This window comes from Delphinapterus leucas, chromosome 11 (genome assembly GCF_059928025.1).
Source record: "Delphinapterus leucas isolate spDelLeu-1000000601 "Yukka" chromosome 11, BTC_Dleu_Yukka2, whole genome shotgun sequence".
Taxonomy (NCBI): Eukaryota; Metazoa; Chordata; class Mammalia; order Artiodactyla; family Monodontidae; genus Delphinapterus; species Delphinapterus leucas.
The window spans coordinates 72,077,167-72,091,173 of NC_143139.1; the positions used below are offsets into that span (position 1 = coordinate 72,077,167).

At 36.3% G+C, this 14,007-nt stretch overlaps 1 protein-coding gene across 3 annotated transcripts in view; it reads right to left on the reverse strand.

Annotated features, from left to right (window-relative positions):
* The window catches only part of LOC111163577 (POC1 centriolar protein homolog B), a 107,305-nt gene that overhangs the window by 28,923 nt on the left and 64,375 nt on the right, over positions 1-14,007 (reverse strand). For all 3 annotated transcript variants that reach the window (XM_089921100.1, XM_022552400.2, XM_022552401.3), the window contains one exon: positions 10,510-10,590. In XM_089921100.1, coding sequence (XP_089777226.1) covers positions 10,510-10,590 — 81 coding nt within the window. The remainder of the gene's footprint in view (positions 1-10,509; positions 10,591-14,007) is intronic.

Below are 14,007 nucleotides of genomic sequence, written 5' to 3' on the forward strand. Positions count from 1 at the left end.
TGGTTAGTACTCTGAAAGATTTTCTATTCCTGCCAAGATTTACTCATTTGGGGTCTGCAGAGCTATGGCAGGAGAGTAATTAATTCCATATGTACTCGTTTCGCTACTCTAACAAGCTGGTTGGCCACAGTCTCCACATACAGTCTACTAGTACTCCAGATTTTCTTGTGTCAGGTATATAAGCAGCAGAGGAAAAAAAGCAAATCCTAGTTAATGTGGTCAGATCCAAATCTCCCACCCTGGTGTGAGGACTGGCACCAGGAAGGGTAGAGGCAAGAGGAAAAGACAAAAACTTTCAGTACATTCTGATTTTTTTCCATTCAAATTTCATTGTTTAGCTTCTCATAAAATTCATTTTTCCTTTACATTTAGGAAAATAATTTTGACTAAAAATACTGTAGGAAAAATTATATAAGTTAATGGCTGGATACAACAGCTAGAACATTTGCATGAAATAAGTTGTGATGGGGAATATACTGGAAGAGCTTAATTGCATAAAACATGACAAGTAGAAGCAATGCCACTGTTGCCAAGAGAACTGCCTGGAAAAAGTGCCAAAGCAAAACTAAAAATAAACAAATAAAACATAATTTGAGATAAACCCCAGGAATGTCATTTCGCTTGACTAATAAGTACATAAAAATAATCATAGCACATAGTAACAGAAATAACAAGATCCTAATGCTTGATTAAAATATTAATCATATAATACCTTAGGGAAAACTATTGCTCTCTAAATAAAAAGTTTCAAATACATTTCAGGGAAGAGATAATTTATTTTTAAATAGAAAATTTTTTTTCTCAATTCTGTGTCATAAACGTATCAGTTTAGTCAATTTAAAAAATGGTGATATTTTAAAAAACATATTATTTGTTTAAAATTTTTCATGTCATTTAATTGTATATCAGAAAGAGGTTGTTTTCCCTGAGTTGGGAGGAAGAGGGTGTGACTCTCTGATAGATTAGTGCCCAAAATGTAAAACAGCCATAGTTTTATGGCATTTATAATTCACAGAACATATATAAACGATTTCTTGAAAAAGAACAAAGTTTTTAAATAGTGTTAACAGCTTGAATTTTTTTCAGTAATTTTACTGTGTACTGAATTTCACAGAAATTACACAGAATTTTCTAAAAGTACAAATCTGGGAGAGTGCATTTCTTAGTCAAATTCTTCAAAATTTCAACTGATTTTCCAAAGCACACAACTGTCTTCACTTTATCTTAAAATAATGCATTTCCAGTTCTGTTTAAAACAAGTAATTATTTATCAACAAATAATTAAAAATTCATTAGATGATTAATTATTATCCCTAAAATGCATTGTTTCTGAATTTAGAATAATATTTACTCTGGTACTTTGCCTGATGCTAGATGTCATTTAAAATGAATTTAATTTACACAATATCAACCTTAGAGAATGGACAAAATGGGACACAGATTCATTCTACTGAACCTGTAGCTTCAAACAGAAGAACTTTCTGAGTGAATTACAAAATGTCTTTTAAAGTTTCAGCTATGGGAACAAGGTGTACTATTACTGTAACACTGTAATTATGGATTTGGGCATGCTTTCAAGCATAGCCCATAAGATTTCCAGCCCAATAAACAGAATATTTACCAAGAAAACATAGCTCTGCTTAAAAATAAAAGTCAATGGAAAATAGGATTCACTTAATAAAATTCACACTGTAACCAAATCTGATGGAAACTGACTATCACCTATTCCACAAAGGAAATAATATCTGCACACACCAGAATGAATAGCAATAACGCCACCAAAGAAACCTTAGGCACACACAATTCTTGCCACAAAGAATACTCTTTCTTAAAAAAAAAAAAAAAAAGAACAAACCAAAAAAATGAAAATAATTCATTGGGTGAGGTTGGGGACCTGGGAAGAGCAGTAAAAGAAAAGTAACTACAAAGCCCTACCAAGGAGGTAAAGCCCATGCTCAATTTTTGTCAACTGGCATAGTGATGTTCTTTATAGCAATTCTTCTACTGACCCAGAATCAAATTCAGAATCATACACACGCATTTAGCTGTTGTTAAACATGGCATGGCTATATAATATTCCATCACTTGATGTACTATAGTTTTATTTAACTAATACTCTCTTAAAGGATATTTGACTTGTGTCCATTTGTTGTTATAAGTAATGCTGAAATAAACATCCTTGGATACAAGTCTTTTTCTGTACTTCTATTTCTCTAGGATGGTTTAGGATCTTTAGGATGATTATTCAGGATCCAGCAGGAAAACAGAAACCACAACAGTAATTTTAGCAGAGAGAATTTAATATAGGGAACTGGTTAAAAAGGTTTGGAAGTCTGCAAAGGCTAAAAGGGATCACAGAGGTGAGAAGAAATAGTAAATGCATGAAGCAACTAACTCTAGGGCTGAAGGAACAAAGGAAAGAAGTTGGTTTGTTAGAAACTTAGACACTTAGAGGCCCCTCACTGAGTTGAGATGGTTTGTTCATAGGAGGGAAGAGGAATGTTCATTAAAAAGACATTCTGAAAGGAAGAGGAAATGCCTGACATTCCTTTTCTCCATCTCCCCTTCAACTTAAAACAAACAACATGTAACTCTTATGTGCTTCAGTAAAATAATCCAAACAAATACATGAAAAGTAAAGGAATTTTGCCACCATAAATGCTGAAACCCACCAAAATTCTGTAGTGATCTGGAAAGCAGTTTAAAAAGAACATATGGTATAAAAACTGGGCTTTACAGTGGCCATCATTTTCTCAAGTAAAGGAAAAAGAAAATACGTAGGAATTAGGGGAAAAAAATTATACCAGAACATTCTTCAGTTGTAAAAGTCATTCCAAGTCAGTCTCAATTTTTAAATTATAGGGGTTGGTGGATTGGCTGGTTTGAAGCAGCAGAGTCTTCTGTATGCTCAAGGATGTATGATTGTGCACACAGTATGGTATCTTCTACTGATGCCTGACTGTTTCAGAAAGTAAAAGCAAGGAGACTGAAAGACATAGATGGAACTAGGCAAGAACGAGCACTGGGCATCAGCAGCCAGTTCACTCAGATTATGAGGATTTTAATCCCTCTGAAGTCCTAATATAGTTTACATAACCTGACTTCATAAAGCACAAAGAACTGACTGAAAAATTCATTTCAGCAGACTTGCTGACTACTTCCACCGAACAATTAGCTGTCAGGTGGCTAAATAAAGGAGCAAAGCCAACTAGCTTCACTGTATAAGCAGCACCAAATTACTCAAAACCAGATGGGTGTAATGTACAGAACAGCTGAAAGGGAAGCTCACTATCTTCCAGGCAACTCTGACAGACCTGCCAACGGCATTTAGCTCCATAGTAAGCCATCCTCCAGGTCAGCAGGAAGCTCATTATGGGCTGACAGTCCAGGAGACAAGCACTTTGCAGAATGCTCCCCTAGTGATTTCCTGTGTGAAAAGCTCACTGCTGTTCCTGCATTCCTCAGGGTGCATTTCTTCTCATCTCCGAGGATGTTGCTCTTCCACAGGAAGAGGAAGGAACCAGTTGTTACTGGGTGTGTGGGCTGAGGCTGTCGGGCATTTTCTGCACGCCTCAGTCTCAACTGTGGGAACCGGGGATGCGGCTTAGATTCCCAGGCCTGCGACAGTCCAGATGACTGCAGCAGTTTAGAAATACAGTAGCTCAGGAAGTTGGAAGGCAGAAATAATACCTGGAACATCAAAACCTCCAGTTCCCAGAAATGTGCTAATTTTCTAAAGGAAATTAAAAAACGTATTTACTCTGTTGGGCTCCCAAATAGCATGTTTTATAAAATCCTTTTGTAGAGTTCTCTCTCTCTTTACATTTCATAAAGAAAAGTTTAAGTCCTAAATCACTTTTGTCAACAGGTTATAAAGACCAGTTTCACTGCATGAATTTTTAACTAGGACTATGCTTAAAAATTTACTCAGTATAAAATTTTTGGTAAAAGGAAACACTCATTAATGTAAGCTTTCTTTCTCGGTGACCTTGAAACTTAAAGGGAATGAAACTCAAATTAGTTAAGTCATTAAGGATAGTTAAACATTTGGGACTTATGATTATTATGATTTTTATCAAAAAGTATATTTCATTTGGAGGAAAAAAGAAACCCTCTGACTCACACTATTACTCTCTTTTTACAATGGTACTATCTTAGTAAATCAGCTTTAAAAAAAAAAGCCACGTTCCTTTAGCAGACTAAAAGTTTTAGCTGCTTTTTTTTTTCTATAATCCCCAAAACACATTTTTTTTAAAGGTCAGCTATCACATTCACAACTGTTGGTAGTTCTTATAACATATAGGTCATGATGTACTTCTAAAGCAAGGATGCAACTAATTTGGAAATCGTCTCTTCCTCTCTAATGTTTTCTCTAACTCTAAAATAACTTGTATCTGAAAAAACCATAAATGTGTTTTCTATTCTAAAGGGTGAGAGATTTGTGGAAGTGTATTTTTTCTTATTTACTTCTGTTAGTTTTATCATGTATGTCTTATTTTTAAAATGCTTTGACAATTTAATTACTTTATTTCTTTCAATTTCAAAGGGTAATGTTTTAAAATTATTTCTCAGCCCTGATAAGAATTCATCTTTTACTCCTACTAAGCATCTTAACTTTTTGAGACACTGGATTAAAAAAAAACAAAAGAAGCACTGTATCTCACTTGACATATTCACTATCATTTGAAATTAAGACTAAATGAGGATAAAAAAATATGAGGATAAAAAATGAGGATAATAAAATGAGGATAAACTGTGGACAGCACCTCTGTGTACAGTCCATAGGCGGATTTTACAAATGCCTGTGTTCATTTTCTTTCAAACACTTCGAGTGGGAGCAGGAGAAAAGTCCCCAGGGCCACTGAACTGATGCCTAAAGATACCATGAACATGTCTGTTTCCTTAAGCTTAGCAAGCAACAACAACGTTACAAACATATCTAGTTTCAGAAATCATATGTCCCGAATTTACAAATCAAATGCTACCTTATAAACTGTTGCAAAGTTCAAACACTTAAAAAAGAATTTCACCTACCTCCAAATTTAGAAGCTGTTTATATGTGAATGCAGGAATGTTAGCATATAGAAAAGCAGTGTAAGCAGGAGGTTTGCACAACATGATTTTTACTGATTTTCCTGGAAAGGTAAATGAGGTATCTGGGGACAATGCATCACATATTCCCATTTTACACTTTCAAGTTACAAATTTTAGTTTTGAACATTTAGGTTTCATACACTGTGTTCTTTCAAGTAAGTCTTTCCAAATCTTTGCTTACATAAGCAGTTAGGAACTGGAATAGCTCTGAACTGGTTACGCAATGTTGTCCAGTAACCAGGACGAACTGTTGCCACAACAACCATGGAGATATCCTCTCTGCAGCTGTAAGTTTACTCTTTGTATGTCCTTTTATTTTATCAATATATCAATATTTTTCAGAGAGCATATATCATATGACAATCTCCATGAAAGTGGGTAACTTTTTTCTTCCTAAAAATAGGCTGATGCGACAGCCTTTCCAAAAGGGAAACCAATAAACATCGCTGAAAAATGCAAACCTAAAGGACACCTAGGAAGGAGGACTATGTTTTACCACTGTGCTTCTCAAAGTCACAGAAACAGCACAGCCTCTCTTGCTTTGATTCAGCTGGTCACCTTCCTAATCCCAGAAAAGAAGATAGGAAAATCACAAATCTTTTTTTCTCTCAGCAACCCCTCTGGCCAAATGATGCTGAGCCAGGAGATAAGCTGGGCCACCCTGAGATTACTCAGGGCTGCGCCTTACTATCCCTGGGGAAAGGAGACAGGGAATCCCACAGCGGACATCCAGTCCATCGGCTCCACCTTCAAAATACATCCAGAATCAGATCGCTTGACACCACCTCCTCTGCTACAGCCCTGGATCAAGCCACTTCTGCCTTCTGTCTGATGATTTCATTAGCTTCCGAACTGGTCTCTTTGCTCCCCTCCACCATCACCCCCAGCTGATTCTCAACACAGTAGCCAGAGTGACCCTGTTAAAACACTCATGAGATTATGCCCCTTTCTCTGCAGGAAACCCTCCAGTGGCAGCTCCTCACTCCCAATCTGGCCTTCCGGCACTGCTCCCATGGCCTGGAGTACCTTCCCAGATAGTCACCTAACTTGTTCACGTCATTCCTTCAGTTCCTTCCACAAATGTCACCTTTCACATGACTCTTGTCCTGGCCATACTATCTAAATGCACCCTTCTTCCTACCTAACTTCGGTGCTATTTACACCTTTGCATTGTTTCTGTCTACTATACTATATGGTCTACTTTTTTTAAATCTGTGAATTACTTGTCTCCTCCTCTAGAATATACAATGTAGGCTTCTCTGGGGCAGGTATTTTTTGTTACTCAAGAAGTACTGATTGAGAGCTAAAAATGTGTGTGAGTAGGTATGCTCCCAGCATCCTACCACATCTGCTATCCATTGAGTTGGGCAAGGCAGAGACTCCAGATTAGACGGCTGCACTTTTATTACCATGGTACGTATTGTATTTTCAATTACTTCTAAGGCATCTACTTATACCTTGCTTTCCCCACCTAGAATGTCTATCAAAATCCTACCCATCTTCGGTCAGGTCAAGAACTGGTCAAATGTTTTCTGCTAGAGAAGTCTTCTAGATTCCTCCAGCCCATTCATGACCTTTTCTGAATCCTTCTGTTAACAACCTTTCCTTTGACAATCATATACCCTTAGCATCTAGTATCTTGAAACTGCCACTTACTTCTTACACTGTTATTTCTCTCTGGCTTGGCTGTAAGTTTCTTGAGGTGAGGCGGCCAGCTTGACATCCTGTCTTCAGTATATCATATGATGCCTCCATGCAGTGTGGCTTTAAATATTTGACTGATGGAGCAAGAGAAGACTGTAGACCTTGATTTTCTTCTATGATATAACTTCAGATTCTCAGTTTATTGTAAATAATTAATTTAACCTGAAAACTGTCCCTAATTCTAAAGAAAGGCATAAATATTACATTCATACTCTACACAGTTGCCAGAGTAAAGGCAAGGACCCTCTTTGAGTTCTCTGAGTCCAGTGTTTTGAGTCAATCAGAGTAATACTAGCAAGATCATCAATTTCATTATGTTCATTTGTTGGACAAATAGTAATAAAATACATCAAAACCTAGGAATATAGTTTACCTAAAAATAACAATTTTAATAATCCTAGAGTATTTTAAATAAATTCCGTTTAGTTAGTATTTTAAAAATAAACACCACTTTATATTAGGACACAGAAGAGAAATTACTGTCTTATTTGCCTTTGGGGAGAGAGGAGCTGAGGATGTAGCCACACCACATGCGCTAAATGCCCTGTACAATTTTGATGACAAAACCTCAGTCTATCTAATAGAATAAATGAAAACATTAAAAGACTCAATGGGAATCTTGAACTAAATAATCTTTAAAAGATCAGCAAATAGCAAGAGACAACGTAATTGGAATAAGATTCAGAAATTTGAGATCAACATTTTTAAACTATGTCTATGTGACAGCCAGTATATCCCTTTACAGAAACATTTTTTTTTCTTTTTTTACAACAAAGCTTTAAAAATGCAGATTGGGAACAGCTTACTTTGATCCCGAAATATTGTATCAAATTTCCTGCCTGGCATTAGAGACACAAGTGCAAGCCACAAAGATACCAACTGTTACACTGTATGCCATAATTTCTTCTCTGTTGTAAGAAGGCATCAGAGCATAGATATCAATACACTTAGATCTAGAAATCACCCTGAATGTAATATTAAATCAAGTCAAAACAGGAACAGAAGCCAACTATTTCTTACACCATAAAAAAACCTACTTTTATCCTAAGAAATTTCACAAATTAAGGTTTAAAGAGTAACCTTTTTACATCTCATCTTGATGAAAATGAATTTCTAAAGAAACTTTCTTCCAGTCTGCAAAAACCAAACAAACAAATCCCCAAAATAAACAGTAACCACAATAACAAAAACCAAAACCATCTGTAAATACTGCTTTTTTTTCTTTTTTGCTTCCAATACTTCTCTGTGTTTTTTCATTATAATTACATGCAAAGTTCACACCACAATAGTGCTTCATGCCAGAATAGAAACAAATCTCCTTTACATTTATGTTTGATTTGTTGTGCAGAAGCAAAAGAAAAGCAGCCAATACAGAGGAGATGACAGATTAAGAATTACCACTAGATTAATGGAAAGGCAATTACAGTGATTGCGCTTTAGTTTTCTAACCACTTATCTATCAATGAGCTAAAAGAAAGACAGATACATTGAAAACTTAAAGGAAAGCTCTTTAAAGATACTCTTTATAAAAATCTAAATGCTTCATGAATATCTGTCTTCAGAAAATGTGTCAGTAAAATAAATAAAATCAGGAGTCCTTATGTCTTGCCAGGAGGCAAGCAGCTATCTTCCAGATTGTAAAAAAATCTAAGGGGGACATCATTAGCCTAATTCCAAACCAATTTATAGCAAACAAGTTTTTGTTTTGTTTGTTTTATTTTTATGTAGCATCAAGCACACAACTCAAAGTAACAGTGGAGTCTTCCTTTTAATGCTTATGTGTGGGGCTGAACCATGGGAAATCACTGATATGTATTAGATCGTTTTTGCCTACAAAATGGCAATATCATATAATTCAGCCTAATAACATCCCTTATGTGGGTAATAGCTGTACTCTTCAGTCTCATTATTCTGCAAACGTGTCACGTTTATTATAAAAATTGTCTTCCCTGTAGAGAACAGACTTGTGGTTGCCAAGGGGGGGGGGGGAATGGACTGAGAGTCTGGGGTTAGCAGATGCAAACTATTACATATAGAATGCATACACAACAAGGTCCTACTACATAGCACAGGGAACTATATTCAATATCCTGAGATAAACCATAGTGGAAAAGAATATGAAAAAGAATTATATATATGTATAACTGAATTACTTTGCTGTACAGCAGACATTAACACAACACTGTAAATCAACTATACTTCAATTAAAAAAAAAAAAGAATTGTCTTTTTGAAATCCCGCGTACCCTGTATTCCCGAGGTAGGGTTCTATAACATAGACACTTGACTTTGGCACTTCTGCATTACCATCCAGGGACAGACACCCTGCTATCGCTTGCTAAGTGGCACTTACGCCCACCTCCATAGCACACTATTGAGAACACATGGATTCCTCAGGTCATGAGGTTTTGCAAATTTCAAAGGGTACTGGCAGGGAGAGTGAGTCTCAAAGCTCCGATCAAAGATTTTTGATGATCTCTGATATCTTCTAGGCCAGAAACACCCAATTTTAGTCTACCAACTACCTCACAAGAAGGCAGCACATCTCAAAAACCACCTATCTTTTGCTCCTCTCACCAGTGGGGCAAAAACCCAACTCACCAGAATTTGTAAATTTCAACAGTGAGACTTTTGAGTAATTCATTGAACATAAGTATTGAGCACCTACTATAAGCTAAGCACTGTGGCAAGAATTCGATGTCTAGTTAATTTTTTTTGTGTGTGTGTGTGCGGTACGCAGGCCTCTCACTGTTGTGGCCTCTCCCGTTGCAGAGCACTTGCTCCACGGCATGTGGGATCTTCCCGGACTAGGGCTCGAACCCGTGTCCCTTGCTTTGGCAGGCGAATTCTTAACCACTGCACCACCAGGGAAGTCCTCCCATTTGTTCTTATAACTAGTTTTGCCCTGACTAGCAGAATTGATGGCAGAAATAATCTGCTTTGCAAAGATTAAGCAGACTCAAATTGAAATGCTAAAACTCTCAATTTTTGAAGTCTTTGGATACACTTAGTAAATAAATTATATGTATGAAATTTTTTAAAACAAAATTGCAAGTGTTAGAAATACTTCTTAATTTCTGGATTATCCTTCAAGAGAGACGAACAAAGGGAAATTGACTGCTTTTCTTACTCCTTCTAAGGAGACTAGACGTAAGTTTAGCACCTCTGAAAGGCAATTACCAAAGAAGGAAATCTGTTCTGTGACAGCAAGTGAAATGTCACATGGGTCGCACCTTAACAGGAGATGAGACGGTATGGATTCTACTGAGCTCAAGGTCCTCAAATCGAAGCTTTTCTAGAAATTGGTACTGCTCCCCCTTGTGGTTATTTAGACACATTGTAAATATGACTCTTGTACAAGGTTTTTTCTATGCTAAGGTGTTAGGCTATTTAGCCCATTTTTTATGTTCTCTCCCACACACTTTTTTTTTTTTTTTTTTTTTTTTGTGGTACACGGGCCTCTCACTGTTGTGGCCTCTCCCGTTGCGGAGCAAAAGGATCCGGACGCACAGGCTCAGCGGCCATGGCTCACGGGCCCAGCCGTTCCGTGGCATGTGGGATCTTCCCGGACGGGGGCACGAACCCGTATCCCCTGCATCGGCAGGCAGACTCTCAACCACTGTGCCACCAGGGAAGCCCTCCCACACACTTTTTAAGGAAAATGTATTGTGCCAAACAATTAAATACCATTTAAATGCCAAAGAAAACTTACTGTGGTAGAATCAAAAGAAAGGATGTCCACAACAGGAGGAGTAGAGGTCTGCAAATCGACTACATCAAGCTTTGGATTAATCTGTATACATACATTAAAAAAAGCTAATGTTAGATTTTTATACCATAGGAAAGTGGATGCCATTTCTAATAATCTAGAAGGTATTTCCTAATATATTCTAAAATGAAAATATCCATACATTAGCATAGATACAAAAATTTTAAATAAAATATTAGCCTATCAAATCTAACAATATATAAGAAAAGATCATTGTGAGCAAGTTGAATTTATCCCAGGAATAAAAAGTTGCTTTTACATTAGAAAATCAATGGGATTCACCTATTAAGGGATTTTAAAAATAAAATGAAATGACCCACCTCAAAAGATGCAGAAAAAAATCCTAGCCAGTTCAGTAAGACAAGAAAAGGAAATAAAAGCATTATGATGTAAGAATTAGAACAGAAGAAATAAAAATTATCATTCATATATAATTACCTATAAAGAAATCCCAAAAGAATCTACTGCTGAATCATTAAAACTAAGAGAGTTTACTAGATCCAAAATTGATAAACAAAGTCAATTACCTGTCTGTACTTCAGCACACAGAAAATGTAAGTTTTTAAAAATCATAATTTATAATGCCATAGAAAATTTTAAATACATCAGGAAAAAACCCCAAAAATGCATATGACCTTTAAAGAAAAAAAACTCATATAAAGACATTAAAGAAGTCTTTAAAAAATAGGAAGCAATCCGATAAAGAGTTCAGAAGCAAAGCCCTGTATATATGGAAAACAAATACAAAGGAAAAATGGTGCCACAAATCAATAGAGGAAGGATGACTTGTACCTAAGAAAACGGGATCACTAAATAGATCCCTGCCTAATACTACATACAAAGATGGACAGCAGATAAATTATAAACCTAAACGGTATGTTAAAACTACAAAGTTAGTAGAAGTAAATGTGTAAGAATATCTTTCTGACCCAGGGTAGAGAAGAATATCTTAAAAGCTGCAAAAGTAAAACCATAAGGCAAAAACTAAATAAATTAAAAAAAATTGATCCGTTTACCCCAAAATTAAGGATTTCTGTTTAACAATGGTTACCACAAAGTTAACAATCAGATAATGGAATAGGAGGAGATATTATATCTGAAACTGAAAAAGGACAAATACCTAAAATATAGAAGAAAAACCTACAAATCAATGTGAAAAGAAGAGCAATCCTAAGGAAAAAATTATAGAAAACCTAACAGTTATCTAGAATATGAAGAGATTTTCAGAAACGTTAGTAGTAATTAGAAAAGGGACGATTAAAGCAAAATACTGCTTAACACCTACAAGACTGCAAAAGCTAGAAAGCTCAATGATGCTGGCATTGTTTAGAGCAACACTGTAATGGCAAAAACAGAAACAAACCAGTCTTGCAGAAACTAACACAACATTGTAAATCAACTATATGTCAATAAACAGTAAATTAATTAGAAAAACAAACCACAATCAGAAATCCCCACCTGTTTATCAACAGTAGAATAAATGTATAATCATGGGAATTACTACTGTAGTAAATTCACTGAAATCCTATACAGCTGTGAAAATGAATGAAATACAACTATGTGCAACAACATATGAATGTATGAATTCAGAATCCATGCACATGAATCTCAGGATTTTAATGCTAAATAAAGAAGGGGGCTATAGTAAAATATATGCAGTATGATTCCATTTATATAAAGTTTAAAACTATCCAAAATGAAAAAATATCTCATTACTGATTCAATCATAAATAGTAAAATTTAAAAGAAAAGCAAGGGAATAATTAGAGTGGTGACTACTTCTGAGGGAGATTATTTCAGAATTCAGAAAAACAAAAAGGGAAAGAAACCACATGATCACCATTTATTTACTAAACATTACGAATACAAAGAAGTAAAACAAAGGGCCAGAGAGATAGCAGAACTTGGTATCAAATAAATGCTACCAGCAAAAAGCATACTGACGAACCTCAAAGGAGAAACTGTTGACTGACCACTTAGTGAGAAAGGCTTCTCGTGGAGGAAACAGAGCTTGTGATGGCTCCTTTAGAAAAGGTTTATAAAACAAAAGCAAAAAGAGAGAGACAGAGATGAGGTTACAAGCCTCCCTGAGCATAGAGGCAGAATGCTGACACGATACTGCTGCACAGGGCAGCGACAAGAGAGGGTGGCAAGGGTCAAATTGTGAGGGGTGAAGGAATTTGGAAAGGCACAGAAAAACTGGAGGCTAAAATGTGCTTTAGAAAGATCAATCTGACAGGAACATGTAGAGTATCAAGAATAAAGTAGGGGTTAAAAGTGAGGACAACACTGCAACAGTCAGGGACTGTGGTAAGAGGAGTGGAATGATTTTAACAGCACTTATCAAGTTTGATGGGTACAGCTGTAGTTTTGCAAATATTAATAAGCATTTACATCTATCCAGCCACTTGTGTCAGAAGTAGAGATGTACACTCCCAGTAATCCCCACACTGCAGTAAAGAAGGAATTAGAACCATGTAGGACTATCTGCTTGGCCCACCAACACCTATGTTTCTTTCTGGCCATTCCACAGAGCAGAACGCACAACCTTCTTCCTATCAGCTCCAGAGTCCAGAGTTGAGGCAATGATAAGAAACTTGAGGCTGACTCGCTTTCCTTTTAATCTTGGGCGAGCTGTCCAGAAAGAGTGCTTGCAGACACATTATTCTCATTTATCTACTGCCACCTAGTGTAGATATGAAATTGTTTACCAATGAAAAATACAATCTGGTTTTGCCATCTGAAACTGGAATTGCTCAAAAAACCACTAAATCACATGGAAATGGTCAGCATTTCTCGTAGAGAAATCCTTGAGCTTCTACGAGCTGGGAAACTTTTGATGTAACAATATTTTACTGTATTGTACCACAGTTGCTGCCATATACATTAAATGGAGCAGGAAATTCTTACTAAGTAAAAGTTTACAGTCTTCTCTGCAAAGAAAATATGCTGAGGCAGTGACACTTACAGTTAAGTTCTTTGCAAGCTAACCTCCATGAATATTAACAGTACTATCTCTCCATTTTTATTAAAGGAAAGAACGCTTCAATAACTACAGTTGCCTTGAAATGGGGTTGGCTGCCTTATGAGAGGCTGAGTTCTCCATCACCAAACAAGAGATTCATGCATGAGGGAGGGTTAGTATACACGACCTCACCAATACCATCCCACTCTGAGGTTCTGGTGTATCCATCATACTGAGGAGTCCATGAGCACAAACCCTGCTTCTGACAAATTCTGAAGGGCAAGAAACATGCCCATCTTGTTCACTGTTGCACACTCTAAAGCTAGTACGATGTCCAATATCTGTTAACAGGATGAAATTAACTTTTTATTCTACTGAAGCACTGCATCAAAATAGTTAAAGGTACAGAATGGAACCAGAGTGACTGGGTTGGAATTCTCATGTTGTTACTTACTAGCTTTAAGATTTAATTCACA